At 39.9% G+C, this 19,546-nt stretch overlaps 2 protein-coding genes across 2 annotated transcripts; both read right to left on the bottom strand.

Annotated features, from left to right (window-relative positions):
- Window positions 1–7,204, bottom strand: zdhhc12a (zDHHC palmitoyltransferase 12a). The gene is made up of 5 exons (XM_084728209.1): window positions 6,872–7,204; window positions 5,137–5,270; window positions 4,584–4,673; window positions 3,320–3,486; window positions 1–2,212 (listed from the first exon to the last, which is right to left on the bottom strand). Exons 1-5 carry the CDS (start codon window positions 6,966–6,968, stop codon window positions 1,897–1,899), a joined length of 804 nt encoding a protein of 267 aa, XP_084584335.1. The 5' UTR covers window positions 6,969–7,204; the 3' UTR covers window positions 1–1,896.
- A 2,916-nt stretch (window positions 7,205–10,120) lies between these two features.
- On the bottom strand, window positions 10,121–18,666 carry slc25a25a (solute carrier family 25 member 25a). Its single transcript, XM_084728208.1, has 10 exons — window positions 18,400–18,666; window positions 16,333–16,459; window positions 16,107–16,194; window positions 15,902–16,013; window positions 14,188–14,346; window positions 13,208–13,360; window positions 12,996–13,103; window positions 12,709–12,876; window positions 12,124–12,274; window positions 10,121–11,506 (listed from the first exon to the last, which is right to left on the bottom strand). Exons 1-10 carry the CDS (start codon window positions 18,559–18,561, stop codon window positions 11,322–11,324), a joined length of 1,413 nt encoding a protein of 470 aa, XP_084584334.1. The 5' UTR covers window positions 18,562–18,666; the 3' UTR covers window positions 10,121–11,321.
- Window positions 18,667–19,546: the final 880 nt, after the last annotated feature.

The raw sequence follows: 19,546 nt of genomic DNA, 5'->3' as shown, positions 1-19,546 counted from the left end.
TGCATATCATCAGTGTTTTAATGTACTCTTGTTGTCAATAAATACAAACAGAACAAATACAGTAAAAAAAGTTTGTAAAATATTTGTCTCAGCGTGAAAATTATCTCATCGTTAAATCATTTTTTAACAGTAAAAATAATTACATTAATATACAAGTTACATTAAGGTACAAGACAAAAGACATAAAGGCAATTAGTGTTACTACGTGAGGTCACCACTCTCACAGAGGCAACAACAGAAGAGGAAGTGGTGACCAGACCTGAGAAAAAAAGTGGTTTTCTTCATTCCTTCAACAAAAGAAGCCTCAACATAATTAATTATGAATCGGCTCTTTTAAAACTGTAAAGGGCAACACACACTAGACGAGAAGGACACATGTCAAAACAGCCACACACATAAGTTTGGATTACTTTTGTAAATGAAAACAAGACTACAGTCATGTTAGCGGCCCTCTGAGGTTGTACTTAAAGTCACAGTTCACCCCAAAATTAAAAAATAAAATACACATTTTTCCTCTTATCTGTTGTGCTATTTATCCATCTAGATTGTTGAAAAATTCAACTCCAGTGTCTCTTTCCACAAATCATGACCCAGTTACTCAAGATACTCCACAGACCTGGTTGTGAGCAGTTTTATTTTGAACTATTTGTCTGTATAACAGAAGGAAAGTAGTTCTGGTATAGCCTACCACAGCACTACAGGCCAGAGAAAAAAATCTGTATATAGATTTTGGGATGAACTGTCCCTTTAATCATTGCCATGCTTTAAACTAAATGGTAAAATTAACATGCTAACATGCTTACAAAGATAATGCTAACATGCTGACATTTAAAGTTTATGCGATGAGAAGCAGCTTTGTGGTTATGTGATCGCCAACTTTTTACATTTTGACCTGATGATGGTACTAGATGACAAATCAAAGAATAACTAAAGTGATTACAATTCATCCTGAGGGGAAAATTTCATTTAAAACCACAGAAGTGAAACTCTTGATGGCACTAGAGAAAAGAGGATCACAAATAAAGTAAAAAGTCCCCCAAAAGTTGATCAAACCATTGAGAAAACCCTGTCGACTGCATTTTATCAGTCATATCACTGCACTTTCCTTTTAGCTGTGTCATTGTACACAGAGCAGTGCAGGAAACACAGTATGTACGGCTGTAAAACTTTTAAAAGCCCAGCCTTGACCTAACCACAAAGTGAGCATTAATGTAATGGGGGGGGGCAGTGCAATGCAGGGCAGCACTGATCGTCTGGCTGCTCTGATGCTCTCAGCTCTGCTGATGAATGCTAATGAAGTTGGCTAAATTTGTTCTGGCACAGGCTCCTCTACTGGCATCCAGTGTGATTAAGTCCTCAGCTCACAGCACCAAAAGAGACGCTACATGGCATGCTAGGATTTTACGATTAAACTATTTTTCCAGTGTGGAAATCTGATGTTTTCATATTAAAGATGATGAACAAAGGAAACAGTGAGAGTAAGATGTAGTGAAATGGAAACATCAGCAGTAATGTTGAGTGTTTATAAAAGCAAAAAAATCTCTATAAATTAAGAATGTTTCCTTCTTAGAATTGATGCATCAACTATGAAAATCCTGATTTGGGGACAGCTGTGCACCAGAGTAATTAAGATTCATCCTCTGAGGAACATGACTGTTGTTACAAATCCAGTTATTTCTGAGATATTTCTGTCAAAACTCAGACAAAAATGGTGGATTAACCAAAAACACGGAACAAGAGAGGGATATTTCTATCTCTAGAGCCAAACTGCCAGCATAGTTAAAAGACAGTTGTTGTTGTTTTTTTTTTTTTAGAAATAAGTGGTTGTACCAAGTTGGAATATGACTTCCTTCCCCTGAAAGTAGTGTCTCACCCCTGTTGAGGCAATGATGGAGGTCAGACCGAATTCGTGGTGTTTCTGTGGTACATTTGCTCCCACACCACCGTCCTGCAGATGCAGAAGAAATCCCACAAGTTGCAGAACACGCCGCGGTCAAAAGGGTTCTCCTCGTTCCCGCAGCTCTTCAGGTACGAGATCCTGTGACGGGACATGAACTCCCAGGTGGTGCAGTTGATGGAGACCAGGTAGAGGTGGCAGCCCAGCAGCAGCACCACCACCACAGAGAAAACACCAACAACGCCAAGCGCCGCCAACAGGAAGCCGTTCACTCTGAACCACAGCTCCCATGTGACGCTGGGTAGGATGCCAGATCTAAAAACACAAACAGTTGTGTTAAAGAGGAAATCTTAAAGTTCTTTTAAGTTCAAACTAGCTGCACTGGTCTACAGTGTATTTACCTAAATAATCTAGCCTGGCAGGGTGATACTGTTACGCACTGAATATAATATCACATATCCATAACTTATGTCACTTAGGGGTCGTCACTTTACTCAAAGATGGGAAACGGGTCCCTTGAGGGAAAAGACTGGGAACCACTGCCTATATTTCTATCAGTCTGTCTGCCTTGTCTCAGTTTATCCAAAATGCTGCTGTTTGGCTTCTCACCGAAAGGAGAGACAACACCACTCCTGTGCTGGCCTTTCTTCGCTGGCATAGAGAATTGATTTTCACAAATAAAAAGTTTTTAAGCTCATCAGAGGGCTGGCCTCTTCTTGGATCGGTTCAACCCTCAAATCTTTTCCATCATTGGGGTTTTTGGACATAAAGCTGTTGACATTTCTGCAGTCTGGGGTGAAACACAAGAGGACTGACACTACAATTTAACTTTTGGACATACAGGACTACCTGTCATTTTTTATGGCTGTACTGCAGGTTTTTAACCTTTAACTTTGCTCTTTTTAATCTTGAATATTGTGCAGCATGTTGGTCAACTTGTTTTAATTTTCATACATTGATTTAAACTTTTATGTATTTTACCTAGAGTTACTTTAAGTTTATTTGGAAACCTGTCAGCCTTAACTGTAGTGGTTACTAAAGATTCCCCCTGTTGTTCTCTTGCTCTACTCATTGAGGTTTAATCCAACCAGTGGCTTTCTACATTTTACAACATGCCTCATAGCAGCTCAAGTCCTTAAAACCTGCAGGATCAATTTCTAAAATGAGGATCATTTGAACTTTGAAGTTGTACTTGAGCAACACATTAAAGCCCATGTTTACCAAATGTAAACAGAGATTACTCTATTAGCAAAATCTCAAGTGTTTCCTAATATGTTGTTGAAGTAAACAGAGCACACTGTCACAATGTGATAAGTCTTCACTGACTCATAATTGGAAAGCAAAATGAGGCTGCAAGTAATCGAGCAGATAAAGACATGATTTATCTGAAAGAGTGCAGCCGTCAGTGTTCAGTAGACATACAGAGCGATGTGCAGAGCCCACAGCAGGACGAGCAGCTGCACCAGCAGGTAGACGATAAACCAGCGGTGGTTCCTCTCTCCCACACAGTTCTCGATCCAGGGACAGTGGTGGTCGAAGCGACGAACGCACCGTTTACACGTCTGACAGTGCTTCGCTCTCATTGGCTGCTGCTCAAAAAAAGGGAGAAAGGTGCCATTTTAACCGAGGAAAATTAAAATACAGTTCATCTTTTATAATACTGCCAAAGTTGGACAAACGTTTCTACAGTCGATATTTTTTAAAAAAAAAAATAATTTCTTGCTGGTGTTAAAATCACAACAGATGTAGTGATTCTTTCATATTTGTACACTTTGCCAGAGGATATAGGCATGAAATAAAAAGATGCTTTAAGTCTTGTTTACGTGTGTTAATGTGTATAAACCGAGCAGTTTTGAGGCCTAAGTAGAAAGATCTACTGATTCAAATAGACGCATATCTGTTATATTAAAACTACAAAAACCATGAGATGTAGTTGACCTTGAATTAAGGTTATTTTGTCAAACTAACAATACATTCTTATAAAGCACTAAATAAACAACCAAAAATCTACATTTAGACAGTATATGGAAAGAGCAGCAGTGAATATTAATGAATATAAGTTGCATGTTAAAATACTAGAATTTCACAGATCTCCTTTACAAGCCTGACTGACTGCACAGAAACATGATGTGAGTCATCATTCAACAGGGTGACAAGATGTTCCACCACAGAGAACATGTGTGATTGTGATTCTGCCTAAGTTGCACAATTGCGGCAATCTAAAAAAACAATATAAATACAAACAAATAAAGACAATATCTTGTGTGTTTCATAAGAGTTTTAAACACAGCAAGGAGAAACAGAAAATCAGTGTTCATTAGCCCAGTGTTTTTAGCATGTGGCTACAGCTGGATACAATACTTTTATGGTATCAGTGAATAGTATTGATAAATGCATTGCCATTCGACACCAAATTTCAATTTTCTTTATTTTAGTCCAGTTATCCAGGTTGAGTAAAAATGTAATCTAATATTCTTTTTCTTAAAATTGATAAAATTAATAAAACTGGTATCAAGAAAAGCATTGTTCAAGAACTGATGCCAGGGCATCTGTACCAGTATTGAGAATTTTTGAATGATATCCAGCCCTACATGTGACTAAACAGACTCATTGAGGAACCACACGTGTCAATGACAAGCAGGAACACAGAGTGAGTGTAAGTTTGCAGCTGGCAGCAGCTGGCTACCTGAAGCAGGCAGTATCCGCAGCGCCGCAGACGGGGGGTTGAAGACTGAGGAATCATCGACTCCAGTTCCTCGTTTGAACCCTGAACACCCTGTTCAACACAAAACCGATGTGGGTCACACGTGTATGCACACATACGCACATGCCATGGACTGTGACCTTGTCTTAAGGGACAGTAGACACATGTCCTAATATTGTATGTTTTAGTCAGTTTACTAGGGGTACACTAGAGGTTTCTAGAATAATTTCTACCCTCTAGGCAGCTATTTATTGCTCTAAGAAAATCAACTTCCGCAGACTTTAAAAGATGCGATAAGATGAGAATGTCTTGTCTGGTATTTTTGTTCAAGATGCTTTATTCCTGCATTAGCTGCCTTACGTAGTTGAAATCGATTTTATATGGCGTTGGTGGAGCTCCATCGTTTGAGGCCTTAGAGTCAGCTGATGAACATTAACAAGTGTAGTGGCAACAACAATCAAAAATACACAATTATTTTTCATGACAGTTGTGTCTGCCTGCTTTTTGTGATATGGGTTTTGTATGTTAATCTCACCTTGTCAGTGTCCGTGAAAACGAAACCAGGGTCCATTAAAGAAACAGCAAAGTATAACAGCACCGACAGCACGACCAGCAGGAAGAACAGAAGTGGCAGCAACAGCTCCCCTCGTTCCTCACATTTCCGTAAATCTGAGCACACACACACACACAAAATACAGACAATAGAGCTTCACTAGTCTCACAAAACATGCTTTTTCTCAGGCCCTCAATACTAAGACATTGAAATTTTGGATTTTGGTATGACTGTTGTTGCGATATCAAATTCAAAATACAGTCAGATTTCAGAAAATTGTATTTATTGTATACCATACAAGTGTAAAATACAACATTCAAGTTGCAGGAGGAGATTCTGGAGGAAGATAGTTGATTGTAGAGTTTCATTCCCAGGTCGCAAAATTACCGACACTTCGGATTGGTGGCTCAAAGATGATTGGTTGTTGAGTCCCAGGTCATTAAATACTTAAATTTTGGAAATAAGACTCAACAATCAACTATTTTATTAACCTGTGACCAGCCAAAGTCTGCGATCACAGGGTAGATTTTTTTTAAGCCTGAAAACAGAGCCAAGAGGAGGAGCAAAAGATGTACATTATGTTTAAAGGTTATTATGAAACTTTTGTCTAATGACACCAATAATAAACTCCCTACCCCAGCCTTGAAGGTGTACCAAGCTTTCTCATATAAAAGTATTAAAGGCACTAAAATAATATCACGATATTTAGGGTATTTCTGTAACAATATCCTTAATGATACAACACTAAAAAAAAAAAAAACCCACAATAGCTGTTGAGCTCTCTTCACTGGATTTTTGACTCTCCTCATACTCAATTGGGTGCTTCAGCTTGAGGCGATGAATTAAGTTTGTTGTATTGTTTATTGTTACTTTTGATATATTACTGTGGTTTATTGTACTTTATATCTGGTCATATATAACCAAACCACTTCCACATGACTGAGGCTGCTTCCCTTTTTGGAACTAACTCCTTAACAGTGGATCCTGAAGCAGCGTTGCTTTCATTTTCTGTCATGCTTGCTGTTGATTTGCAAAACAGTGTGATGTTATTTTGTCAAGAAGTAGTGATATTGCCATTATGACAATATGAATGTTTTTAATCATAAAAAATTACAAACCCTCTTTTTTAAAGTCTTTTTTAAGTCTTATGTCATCTAATCAAAGGCATTATTGGATTATGGTAAATGTAGGATTCAGTGTTTTTAGAGCTTGACCAATACAAGAGACTAAAAATCATGTCTTGGACTCTGCAGACTTCTAATTCCCCCACCTTTATGGAAGTGTAATACTGATCCAGCTGCATGTAGTAAGCAAAGCCTTGGTAATGGCCTGCATGTCCTTACTTTTCTGTCTTTCTTTTATTTACAGACAGGCAACATGGAGTATAAATAATGCCCAGTGAAGCTGCATATAGAGGAGATATTTCAGTTTCCAGGACTATCCCAAACAAAGCTAAAGCAAAACTTTCTGAATTTGAGCCAAAAGTGACAACAAAAGTGGAGCACCTGCATGTGTCAGGGAAACTAGAGCTGTACAGGGAGTCCTGGAACAAATCAAACTGTAACTAATGTGCTATTTACAATTGTCCTCCTGATGCAACAAACTGTATTTGTTGTTTTAGACCCCATGTGATGTGGTGTCAGGGGTTTGAGATTGTAACCTCCCTCCAACACTTTACAAGTAGGTTAGAAATTTGTCCCAGTTTCAAAGAACTTACCGGTGTTGTGTAGGAACAGTATGAGGGTTATAACCCAGGTTAGCAGGGTGTGTGTGGCCCGAACCAGAAACCCGGTCCGAAACATGTTCTGCACCATTTTAATATCTTTCTTTGGGTTAGCACCGCTGCTAACTAGCTAAGCTTACTATTTAGCCTCGTTAGCGGTATTTAACAACATAGCCAGGATGACTAACGTTAGGAAAATAAAACAAATACATTTTAACTGTGCTATGATATAAAATTGGAATTCATAAATCAGTTATTTAGCTAGTTACAGTAGTAAATGTGAATATTTCGGTCTGATCCACCCTGGTGTCGTCGCTTCCGTGTTTTGATACGGGAGGCTGCGTAGGACAAAACGTGCGAACTGAACCCTGCGCGAAAAAGAGAAACGAGATATAAAAATAGGACAACCAACGTTATATAACGCTGTTTACTCTGCTGTGTGTAATCCTATCCTATTAAGGTATCTGCTGTGGGATGTTTGTGTTAAATTGAGCCCTAAATACGATCCACGATATTAGAACATACTAAATTATAAATGTCACATCATGCAAATTTATTGCCATTGATATTATATGAAATATCTTGACTAAAATGTCTCTTGTGTTGGCAACACATAACTGAACCACACTGTATACTAACATTCATCATTTCATTTTTGTAATTTATACTTAAGCACAGAGTTAGGTTGTCTTTTATCTTTATCTTTAAGTATTTTATGTCCTCCCTGCCAGAAGAAAAACCTTCTGAAACTTCTGGGAACAGCTGATGAGCTGAAAGGGGTTAACTTTTCACCTGTTTTTAAGCAAAACATTATACTGAGCCAGACAGGATTTTTATATAGTTCATTTCATTACAATGTTCATTAACTTTACTGTCCTACTGTACTTTCCTTTCTGCCTGATGTTTGATCAAACATCATCAAAATATTTGCGAAAGCATCCCAAAACAGCAGAATGATGTTTTATATATATATATATATATATATATATATATATATATATATATATATATATATATATATATATATAATTTTAGCATCAAGATTATGACCTGTTTAAGTGTTTTAAGTTTAAACAGATAAGGGTGCCCCGGTTTTGCACGTCTAATGTCCTCAATTCAACTTGTAAGAACGTGTATGGGAACACTATTTCTCCAGTGGCAGTCTCCTTTTCTGGGGATCCAAAGGTCCACGGGTTCAAATCCACACATGACCAAGTCCTGCTTGCCAACAATGTGACAACTCTGCAGGACCGTGTGTTTTGTGTTATCAATGCTTGTTTCTTACTTGGAATCTCCCTGGACCCAATTCATTGCGACTTCGGCTATATTTCATCTTGGATCCTTTATGTTATCTTCAAGCACCGTGGTAAGAAAAGAATGTCTCCAGCATGATGTCCAAATCAGGACACAAGTGACACATTTTATTCACCATTGCACTTAAACACAAGACTGTTGTTTTTCCAACAAACAACTGCTATATCAGATATACAGTATTTTATTTAGTGATAGACAGTAGCTATTTTAATTGTATATTTCATACACAATGAATAAAGGATTAATTGAATGGTTGAAGTAGGGTTTCTATAGGTTTCAAGGTCTTACAATAACATAAAGTAACTTATAAATTGATGCAGCACTGGACCAGAAATACCTGTATTCTGTGAGGTAAAACTGCAACTTTCCAAAGGAGTCTATCAAGGTGCTTGATAGCTGAAAAAGTCACACAACAGTTAATAAAGTGGTACTCTTTTTTGGGGGGATCAGCGATAGGGACAACAAAACCAACCAATGATTAAACAAGTCCAGAAGGTCTGCACAGCAACCGTGTATTCCCAGATGCAGAGATGTATGTCCCTTTTGTAAACTTGAACAACCTCCACACATTAAATGAATACCTCATGGACAACACAACTCACACCCCAAATTCCATAGAGCGAGGATGGAAGTGGACCAGCGGTTGTGTAAGTGTCCTAGTCATAACTAGTCATAACTGTCTCCCTCCCAAAGCTAACATTAGCTGCAGGAGCTGTGATGCCTATGTGTTTTCAACTGGGATGTAATCACACAAGCAACAGGTCTTATCCGTTCTTTCTCTTCCTGGCTGATTAAAGGCCCAGCAGTTGTGGGACAAAACACATCAGGTAAGATGAGGGGACAGCAATGTTGGTGTTCATGACGTATATTATGCAAGATGAGAGATGTAGTTCACAGAGAAGTTTCATCTAAACTAAAGTTCGACAAACCTGCCACAAATGTAAACTTTCTTGTCTTGTAAAATTATCTTTTAAATTGACAAATGTGATATGTGTTATTATTCATGACACAATTCAAACGTCATGTCCAACAGATAGTTAACAGGAGAGTTTATGTGGGTCGTTAAATAAATAAAACAAAGACACTAAAATAAAAGACTATGGAAGAATTCAGCAAATGTATGTTTTATATGTACAGTACACCTTTTATAAAGTCTTAGTATTTCCCGCTTATTTTGTCTCATTTATGAAGTAGGTTAAATTTTCCTATATTGTTTTGCTTGATGAAAGTTAACTCAGCCTAAATGCATTGTTTTCGAATTTTTATGTGTATATTTTTTAAATACACTTGTCAAGATAATAAAAAGTGATATAAAGTGATGCGGAAATGGCATTTGGAGTCCCAGGCCCGAATATAGCTGCACGGGTCACCTTGACCATAATGGCATTAACAACATTAACCGTCTTGATGATGAGGATGCTGGTCCATTGTTGAAGCACAACCTCCTTTTCTAATTTCAAAGGATAATATTTATCAGTATGTTTTTATTAGTGGATAACCACCTGACAATAAGAATCGTCACATTTTCGTTACCATAGAATGAGCAGCTTCTACAGAGGGTGCGCATCCTCTTCCAAGAAGACCGCCATGTTTCAAGTAACCTATACTCTGGCTCTTGATAGTGTTTTGCATTTTGCAGCCACCATAAATTCTCCAACATGTCTCCAAGTCCTACACACTGGTCAGGCACTTCCATATATAATCAGTGTGTCAAGTTATAAGTAACCAAGTCAGAAATATTGGAACCTCCAGACAAATCAGTTTTCCACTTCTGGATAAAGTGATAAATGTAATTATTTATGCAATCTGCCTGCCCCTGTAGGTGGGAAAAAACTTCTTAAACCAACATTCAAATAAGTTTCAATACAGAACAGGCAGTTGAGAAGACTACTACTACTTCTGTATAAAAAAGAAATCAGAGACTTGACATTTACAAGAATTTGCATTTATTTGCATTAGAATGGTCCATTAAAACAAAACTAAAATCTTTCTTTACAAAAGAATTAAATCTGAATACCTGGATTGATATGACATCATTCAGAGGCCTTTCCAGCATTGATTAAAGTGCTTTATGCTGCTTATTTTTTTTCTAAGCCCTTGTTTCTCCAAGTATAAATGTTGTGAAACAAAACAGAAAAAAACAAACCATGTGTGCTCTTCTGTGAATTAAACAGTAATCTGCCCTTAAACCTGAGGTGAACATTAAGACATGTATACTGTTAAACAGGCAAAAACACATCTACACATTAACAGACACTCTTATTTTTCAGTTCCTCAAACACCAGTCACATTGACTCATGAGAACAAACTCCAACTCTCTTTTCAACACTTCACCAGACAACTACATTTAGTGTTCGACAGCCACATGTTAAGGCTGTTGCCTGGCCTATCCTGAATATAGTCGCACTGCATTTTCAAACTGTTATAAATTGCACATTTGGCTCTTCACACAGAAACATGCAGCATTATACCTCCCTCTTCGCTCTCCTAGACAATAAAAACAATAAATTACAGGATGGAAATAAATACTCCATTCATTCAGGACAGGGGTGGAGAGAAATCAAACTCACATGTGCAAAATCCTCTCGTTTAGGAACACAATCATCTCTTACAGGCAGAACTGTTAAGAGTAAAACTTCTTAAAGAGCGTATTAATGCTTTATCTGCCGTGTAAAAACTACTCTACAGTTGAGTTGTTTTCGGTAGAGTTATACTGAACAACCAAAGCTTACAACATGAAAAAAAAACTTTTGCTCAGGCACCAAAAACACCAAATGGCAGGAAGAGCAAAAACATTTGGTCCCTGATTTTCAGTTAGTCACTTTCCTCACATTTCTTGTTTTAGCTCTCAACACAACTTTTTTAAAACATAAGTAGCAGCAGTCACAGTCCCCACAACCTGAGCTCACAGAGTCCATATGTTCCACCTTGGCCTTTCCAACGTTCAGTGTCCTTTCTTGTCTTTCGTCAGCTGACATTCACAGAATGAGATGACTCCACGAACCCCCAGAGGGGCCACAAGGTCCCTGGGATTCCCTTGCAGGGGTGGGGTGGTGGTGATGGGATGTTTGGGTGAGGGTCATTTGTCAAATTCAAGCCTTGAAATGACGCGACAATGTGAGTGGGGGTTTCAGCGGGATGTCACTCCAAGCTGTGTCTTCAAGTGCTCGTATACCACGTAGCTGATGCTGACTGCGGGGATGACTTTGAGGAAGTTGGGGGTCAGGCCTCTGTAGAGGCCTGTCGGGCCCTCGTTCTGCAGGATCTGTCTGAAGAGACTGCTCATGGTCATCTGCTGGCTGCCCCCTGTTGCAGCTGGGAAGACAGAAAAACAGGTTACACTTAGATGATGTGAGAAATACTACTGTGACAAAATATGTGTAAAAACGTGAGTGTCAGTATCTCTTTTTTCAAGATGGGGAAAAATTCTTTGGACTTTTACAGAAAGTATGAGAATTCCTGCTTTTCTTAGGTTACATTAAGTTGAATATTTTAGTGTTTTGAACTTGGTTGGACAAAACAAGACATGTATCACCTGGGGCTCTAGGCTTTTTCCACCATTTTATGATTTAGAGAGTAAACTATCAGTTAACTGATTAACTTGCACAGAGTTACAACTTTGTTGATCTTCAAACTGGTCAATATCTGCCTTTTTATTGTGCAGTGTAATTACTGAATCATGTCATCCACCTCAGACATGAATGTCCCTCCCTTACCAAGGAATCATTTAATGGGTGTGGTTCTTTATGAGGCTGCTACTCCTTAATGAGCGCCATGTTGGAGTAAACAATTTTCTGGTTAAAAACTCGATATCATACCACTGCCCAGCTAGGATATTTTCAGTATTAAGACCCTGGATATCTATGAAATAAATTTTGGCAACAGTTAAGTCAGTCTATCTGTATCCAGATATCAGAGATGTGAGGCCTCACCTTGAGCTTGCATGCGGGTACGGATCAAAGCCAGAGGATAACTGGCGAGCTGACCGCAGGTGCTGGACACTGTGCCGCAGGCCAGCAGGACGAACACACCAGGGTCGGTGCTGTTGGTGCCGTACTGCTGCAGGTAGCTGTTCTTCAGCGTCTGAGGAGGGAAACATACAAGATGAGGAAAAAAGTCACGCAACTATGTATTTGCACTCATTTGGTTGTTCAGATTCTGTTATATAACTCAGTCATGAGTTTGATGCCATTTCAAGGTGTTGAGGTAAGATATTAAGATGTTAAAACAACCTTCAGCTATCACCTGAACAAATATTGCATTACCAAATATAAAAGTGTCTGCTTGATTTGTATTTTATCAGTGTGCAAAGTTAGAAGGCAAATAAAACTGTAAATGTGAATTTACAGCTGAAAGGATCAACATTCTCGCTCTGATTAGAGGCTGAAAGGTGAAGAAAGTGCTGAGCTTATTATGAAAACAAACTGATACTATTAAGGATAAAGAATGTGAGAAAGGTAAAAATAAACCCACTGAGGCTTTCCAGGATAACAGTGTGTGTAGTAGTGACTGCTCACCTCGTACACTGCCAGGTCAATGCCTGCGTAAGGGATGATGCCCAACATGTTGGGGATGTAGCCTTTATAAAACGCTCCAAGTCCTTCTCTCCTGAAAATCTGCTTGGCACAATCTGAGATACCAGAGTACTGCCCGGTCTTCCTCAGAGCAAGACGAGTTTTCAGGACCTGCGGGCAGATTCAGTGAAGAAAATGTTTTATTTAACTGTAAAGTCTTAATCATTCCTAAATAAGGTTTCCTGGTGCCTTTTGATTTTTAGAGGAGATGTAATTAAACTGATAATCACCTCCATGGGGTAGATTGTGCTCTGTGCGATCACACCAGCCAAGGATCCAGCAACAAACCGCTCCAAGATGCTTAGAGTCTCCTTATCGCTGCCAATTAAGCGTTTAATCTGTCAATTGAGAGTGAAAATACATTAGTGAATGAACATCGAGCACACTGATGTGCACACTATAAATTATATTTACAGTAAAGAGCAGGAGTCAGTTGTCATACCTGTTCGTATGCCATGAACTTGAGGGCCGACTCAGGGGCAATCTTGATGATGTTCACGCCATTGCCTCGCCACAACGACCTCATACCACCCTCTTTGATCATCTGCATCAGGCCGGACATGATGCACATGTTGTTTGTTCGGGATCCATAAACCTGAGAAGGAATAAATCAATTAGATGAAAATGTCTGAACACCTTTGAACACATGTCAGCACTTGCAAGGAACCATCTACTACTGTTGATCTGATATTATGTTTATGTGCTTGTGAATTTATTGAGATGGCAGCTGACTCTGGGACTGAATCAGGCACCTGCCATATAGGTCAGGATTTCTTTTGACCCAAAAACATAACTCCAAGTCAATAAGGCTCAAAGTTGAAAAGATTGTGCCAAAGTCGACTTTACACCTGCCAACTGACGCAAATCAGGGGCACTGACACAGATTGTGAATATGCACAGTTAGACCTTCATCCCACTGATAATGGTGACTGGTACGCAGTCAGGGGTGTGACAGCAACATGTGAGCCATCATTGGTCAGCGGTGTGGCCTGTCTACTACACACAGTTGGCCCCTGGACTCTGGCCCCCGCTCTTACACACTGTCTATTAAACATTAACTTGTTTATGGTTCTTAGGTAATGAAATCTTGATTGAGCAATTTCTTCCAAGTTTCCTCATGACTCATTGCTCAACTTGCAGTTGAACTACTATGGCCTCAGGGGGAATCTGATTAATATTTCCTCACTGAAAAACTTTTTACAGCTTAAATTTCTTGATCCCACTGAATTTGGTAGGTTTTAGAATAATACATCATGTCTTGTCAGCTGAGCTTAACAGCTGACATGTGGGTCATATCATTCATCATCCTTGCAAATAGTGAGTAAGAGAGGCGTTTCCACATTTCCCTCCACAAACTGTTCAGCTCCCATACTCCCCCAAGACCTGGAAACGCTTATTCACAGCTTAATTTGGTTATCTTGCCTGCATCATGACTTTAAGTCGGTCCAGGGGGGCGGTGCAGGTCCTCGAAACAGCTCCGGCTCCTCCACCCGCAACCAGGTGCCTCCACCACATCCCAGTCTGCTTCTCCTCTACGGTGAACTCATCAGGTACCATCAGGTTCTCACCCACATCTAATATCTGCCATGGAGAGAGACATGAATTATTAGGTATGGAGCGGCTGTTAAAAAAAACAATCTTTATAGAAAAGCCAAATAACTTTTCATTCCTCTATTCATATGACAAAAATAACAGAAGAGAATGTAGACAACTTCTGAATATTTTAAAGACTTCTGTTTTATGTTTTTATTGGTTTGTCTTCACCACCAGTTCCTATTCTGATCCAAACATCTAGTTAGGTAGTAAAAAAAAAACCAAGAGGGCACTAAAAGCTCGGCACGTGTACTGTTCTGAACATTTTTCAGTTCCACAGCACATGATAGTGGCCTTGAATTACAGCCGAAAATACGTCACCAGGCCCCTCTGTCACTGTAACGGTCAATCTCTGTGACAGTCATTGAGCATTGGGTTTGTTTTCACAGCCACCACAGAGGGGGTAAAAATTTAATTTACTTCAGTGGTTAATCATGGACACGCTGTACTGAAGGGCCTAGGGAGCCTTATTAAAATGACGGCTCAGATTTCAAAGGGCACAAGACCATAAGGAGGCATGTTTCGGATGATCTAGGTCAGGAGCTGAAGGTAGACACGGGTCACCACTGGATCCGTCTAAGCCTGCAACTTTGGATCTCTGCCAACTGCAGCATGCAAGTTGGTCTCACTGAGCTAAATGGCAATGTCCTTTCTAATTAACATTCTTCAGTTTTGCATCTCATTCCACAAGAACTTAATTTCATTGTTACACAATGTTATTGAGTTGATGAGGAAAGAGTCCATTTATTACCGTGGCCTAACTGGAAGACACCAAAGGTGTAATCATAAATAACGGCAGGGAGTTCAGTGTTGCTCGGGGACACTCTGGTTCTACTTCAGGTAATAAACCTGTGACCGTTAAATATCTGATTTGTTTGAAAACTCAAATGATCCAGCAGCTCATGTTTCATCAGTAATTTGGCTGCATTTTGCTGGGCCTCCCATGAGGGGCAACTCCAGCTCTATTTTTGGCCCTGGTTCAGCCTTCAGTCGGTGTCTCCTGTGTGTAAAGATGAGTCTCAGAGTGGTACAGCATTGAAATAACTTGTACACCAGCCAAGATCACACAGTCCTCCTAGGAGCTGTGCTACATCCTCCACCTGCTTTGACTGACTGCTGCTGCTCCCCTTTTACATAACAGCGAGACAAATCGACAAATCCTTCAGACATAATCCCCCCGGAATGGGACCAATTCCTTTCATAGCCTAATAGAGCTTAATTGATGACGCACGGCATGTGTTGATGGAGCCTTTCAGGGAATTTGCTCTTTAACTGACCCGTTTTTCCAGACAGGACGGTGAATCATTCTGTGCCCTTTGATTAGCTTCAGCCTGAGATATACCATTATCGAATCTTAGAGTGGGTGAAAATAGGACATCCAACTTTCTTATACCTTACAACTAGTTCTGTCCACATTAATTTAGACTTCGCAAACTAATTGTTCAAATCATCCTTGTCTGTGTTCTGGTAGTGAAACCATTGTTGCGGCTCAATGTTCCCTTTTGGGGAATATGTGAGTCGCAGTGCAGACTGCTGGACTAACCGTGGAGTGCTTCCAGTAGAGGATGATCTCAGGGATGTTCTCAGTCTTCTCCTCCATGGGGTATTTGCTCCAGTCTTTACTGCTGATAGTTATCATTCCATTCTTATCCATGCTTTAAAAAGAAGACAGAAACAAAATTAAGATATTAAGCTCCTTAGTCAAACAGTCCAAGACTGGTGTGGATGAAATGGATGAGTGAAATTACCTCCTAAGGGCTTTTTCCGCCTGCTGCGGGGAAATATGCACACCGAGGTCCTGAAGAGACTGCAAGAACTCCTTAGGATCAACGTGGCCTTAAAAGGAAACCAAGATACGTTGTAAGGAAACATTATCTAATACATTAGGACAAAATGAGAGATGAAACCAAATAAGCACTCCCGCATCCGCAACAAAACAAAAACCACATATTATCTGGGGTAGCAGCCTCATACCTGCATTCTTCCTGTCAATGCTTTTCACCACAAGTTTCAGGTCCTTTTCATAGTCTTGGAGATAGTGAACAAACTCCTCAAAGTCCAGCTGTCCACCTGCATCATTTTCTTCCCTTTTTAAGGTTTTCTGCAAGAAAAAAACAAACATACAAGCAATGAGACATGGTGCTCAGTTGAATTCGCATAAGTAGACGGTAGAGGTTGAGTAAAGGGGGTCGCTGGGGGATTCAGAATTACATTTTATTGACACAAAGGTCCAAATATGGTGTGGTATTGCACTGTTTTTACATTGTTGCAGGGAGGAACCACAGTTTCAGCCACAGATGAAATCTCGCAGTGGTATGCAGAGGAGTCATCTGTGCTGATACACAAAAACAATTTAAAAGTTGATAAAATGGGTACAGCAAGTTCTGAAATGCACTGTCTGAATGCCAATCCCACACCACAGTCCGGCATGTGACTGGACATTTAAAGGTGCAGCAGCTTGTATTTCATGACCCCACTGCACAGCACTGTGACCCAACTGCTAAGCTGCAGTGGTCATGACGGTCTTGAATGACTGGGATGACACGCGTCTCTCCAAGATCAGGGAGAGAGAGAATTAGGTAGCAACGCTCTGGTCTATCTTTGACCTCATCGGCAGGTCGACCCGCCAACTGCTTTAATCCAGTCAAAGCTCAAACCTCCTGAGCTAAAACAAGTCGAGGACAGCGGCAGGCCTCCAGCCCACTGGCCAGTGCTGATACCTGACCCGATGCCCACAGTGAGTGCAGGCATATGACTGTAACCCAGTAATGATAGACTGCAGGACACCCTGCTCTCCCCTGCAGCTCACACTTTACTACCTGCACAAGTGCATCAATGTGACCAACAGCATCATTAAAAGGGGAATGCCGTGTCACGTGATTTTAGAAGTTTTATGGTATTTATGTACTAGAAAACACATTTTGTCACTGCCCGTGATCTTGTACTTCCCTTTTCCTATAAGTCTGAAATCCCAGAAAGAAAGAAGCCATAAACTGTTGCAGCTGCTCCACTGAACAAATGGGGCAGGTGGCATTGCTGGGGGCATGAGATGCTAACTGCACAGCAAAAATAAATAGCATTTACTGCATTATCAACAGTTCGTGAACAAAAATGTGAAGCTCAGCTGAGGGTGAGAACTGGAACTTGTGGGTCAGTGTCCTATTGATTGCATATGGACTGTGAGTCATGGCTCAGTGCAATCGTTGATTGGAGAATAACGGTTCAGGAACGGTGTGTGTGTGTGTGTGTGTGTGTGTGTGTGTGTGTGAGATTAATCATATAAGGCTTAAATAATCCCCATATGAGAAATATACATGTTACATCTTAACAGACTAAAGAGAAGCAGAGAATAGATATAACTGTTCAGAATTAATAAATACAATTAACTATATGCCGGGTTATTCAAAAGCTTTGTCCATTAAAAGACTTGGCATTTTGCAAGTATTCACTGTGTGCGCAAAGTATTGAGTCTAACCATGCCTGAACAGTCATTTGCATTTCACTTTCTTTCATTCATATAATGAAAACTTCAATTCATGCAGGTAATAGCATTTTACGATGTTTGATTATGAAATACATATATATATATTTCAGTGATGCAATAAGTGAAGTGCCTTTAGAAATTCACTGTCATAGCACACATTCCTTTTTAGGGTGGATTTTCTCTTTCAAATGAATGACACTGAGGCGCAGCCCGCGCGCTCCACTTAAGTATAACATTTGTAACAATTTACTTAGATTGAAAGGACGAAAGTTTAAAACTTTTTCAAAATGAAAGCCTGGGTTTAAAAAAAAGTGCCAAAATTTATAACAAAGTTTTCACAAAAATTTTAAATGCTCTCGTGGCGACTTTTCTGGAAGCCGGTCAGCTTTGCGGCCTACTCGTAAAGGCTTTCTACAACCCCATGCTAATCTTTCCGGCGCCCGGAAAGAAAGGATTTGGTGACGATCAAAGTAATGGGATTTAAACAAGCAGGTAATTGTAACGGCCAAACAGACACGAGAGCAATAAAAAGTTAAGTTCAAGGGTTTATTTCTTACCTTTCGCCATCTTTGGTAGGCTGAAAACTCCTGGGACGGCAGGAACACGCTCAGTTTGTTGAAAAGAGACTTGAGCTCCGACGGCAGTCCGTTAGACTCAAAGTAGTCCACTGCAATCGGGTCTGAATTAGACACAGGGACGTAAAGGAACAGGCCGAGCATGTTTGTCTTCGAAAAATTTAAAAGAAACTACAATAAATAAATAAATAGCACACCGAGGTCTTCCACCTTCACGGTGTCGTACTGAAATGCCGGTACGGAAACGAAACGCCGGCTTCTAAAGAAATTTGGAAGAGGTCACGCCCCTTCCAGGAATATCTCAACGTCATTGGCTGCACAAGCTGTCCCGCCGGCAGCCTTTACGTCATTTTACTACTGACCTATCACCGAGGCCGCCCATTGACTGCCTCGACTCGGTTCCGCCTTCTTCTTAAGTAAAGAAACGAAGGATGGCCAACCAATCCCACACCTCCTTTCATCCAGCATGGAAATATCGACCAATCCCATCTTTTCTATCATTCAAAGTGGGGGCTGAGGCGGACGGAGGGGCTTGGTGGAACATGTGCCTGAAACGTAACAATACTAGCATCAGTGTCAGAACAACTGATTCAAAAAGATCAAACCAAACCTTTCTTTAAGAAGGAAATATTCAAACTAATGTAATGATAATAATATAATAAATAAATGTAAAACAGCTTCCCACACAAACTTAACAGACATAAACCAAAGATGCAACAAAGAGATGCATGAAATACCAAATCATCAAATTAGAGCAGTAACTTCAAAGATGTAGAAGTAATCCGCCTAGAATTTATAACAGTACAAGGCAAAGTGAAGAAGAATTTTCTTGAAACTTGCAGGTGTGTCCCTGCAGGTGTTTCCAAAAATATGCCTAGCCTGTTTTTGGATGTCTGTCTCTGTCTCACTAAGCACAACACCTGACATGGGTGTAACTTTTATCTGGTGTACTGAGATGAACCTTTTAAGTGTCCTGAGACAAAATGTATTGTCATCTATTATTATCTCTTAATTTTCATGCCTCTCCCAAAATGAGGCCACTAATTAACTCATAACTCAGGGCCAACCATTCTTTCTTTTGTACTTGAATACTGCGAGTACACTCACATGCACAATTAATAAAATTACC

The sequence above is a fragment of the Lutjanus erythropterus genome, chromosome 10 (assembly GCF_056507025.1).
Source record: "Lutjanus erythropterus isolate fLutEry1 chromosome 10, fLutEry1.hap2, whole genome shotgun sequence".
Classification (NCBI taxonomy): Eukaryota; Metazoa; Chordata; class Actinopteri; order Lutjaniformes; family Lutjanidae; genus Lutjanus; species Lutjanus erythropterus.
This window is presented reverse-complemented; position numbering and strand designations above follow the sequence as displayed.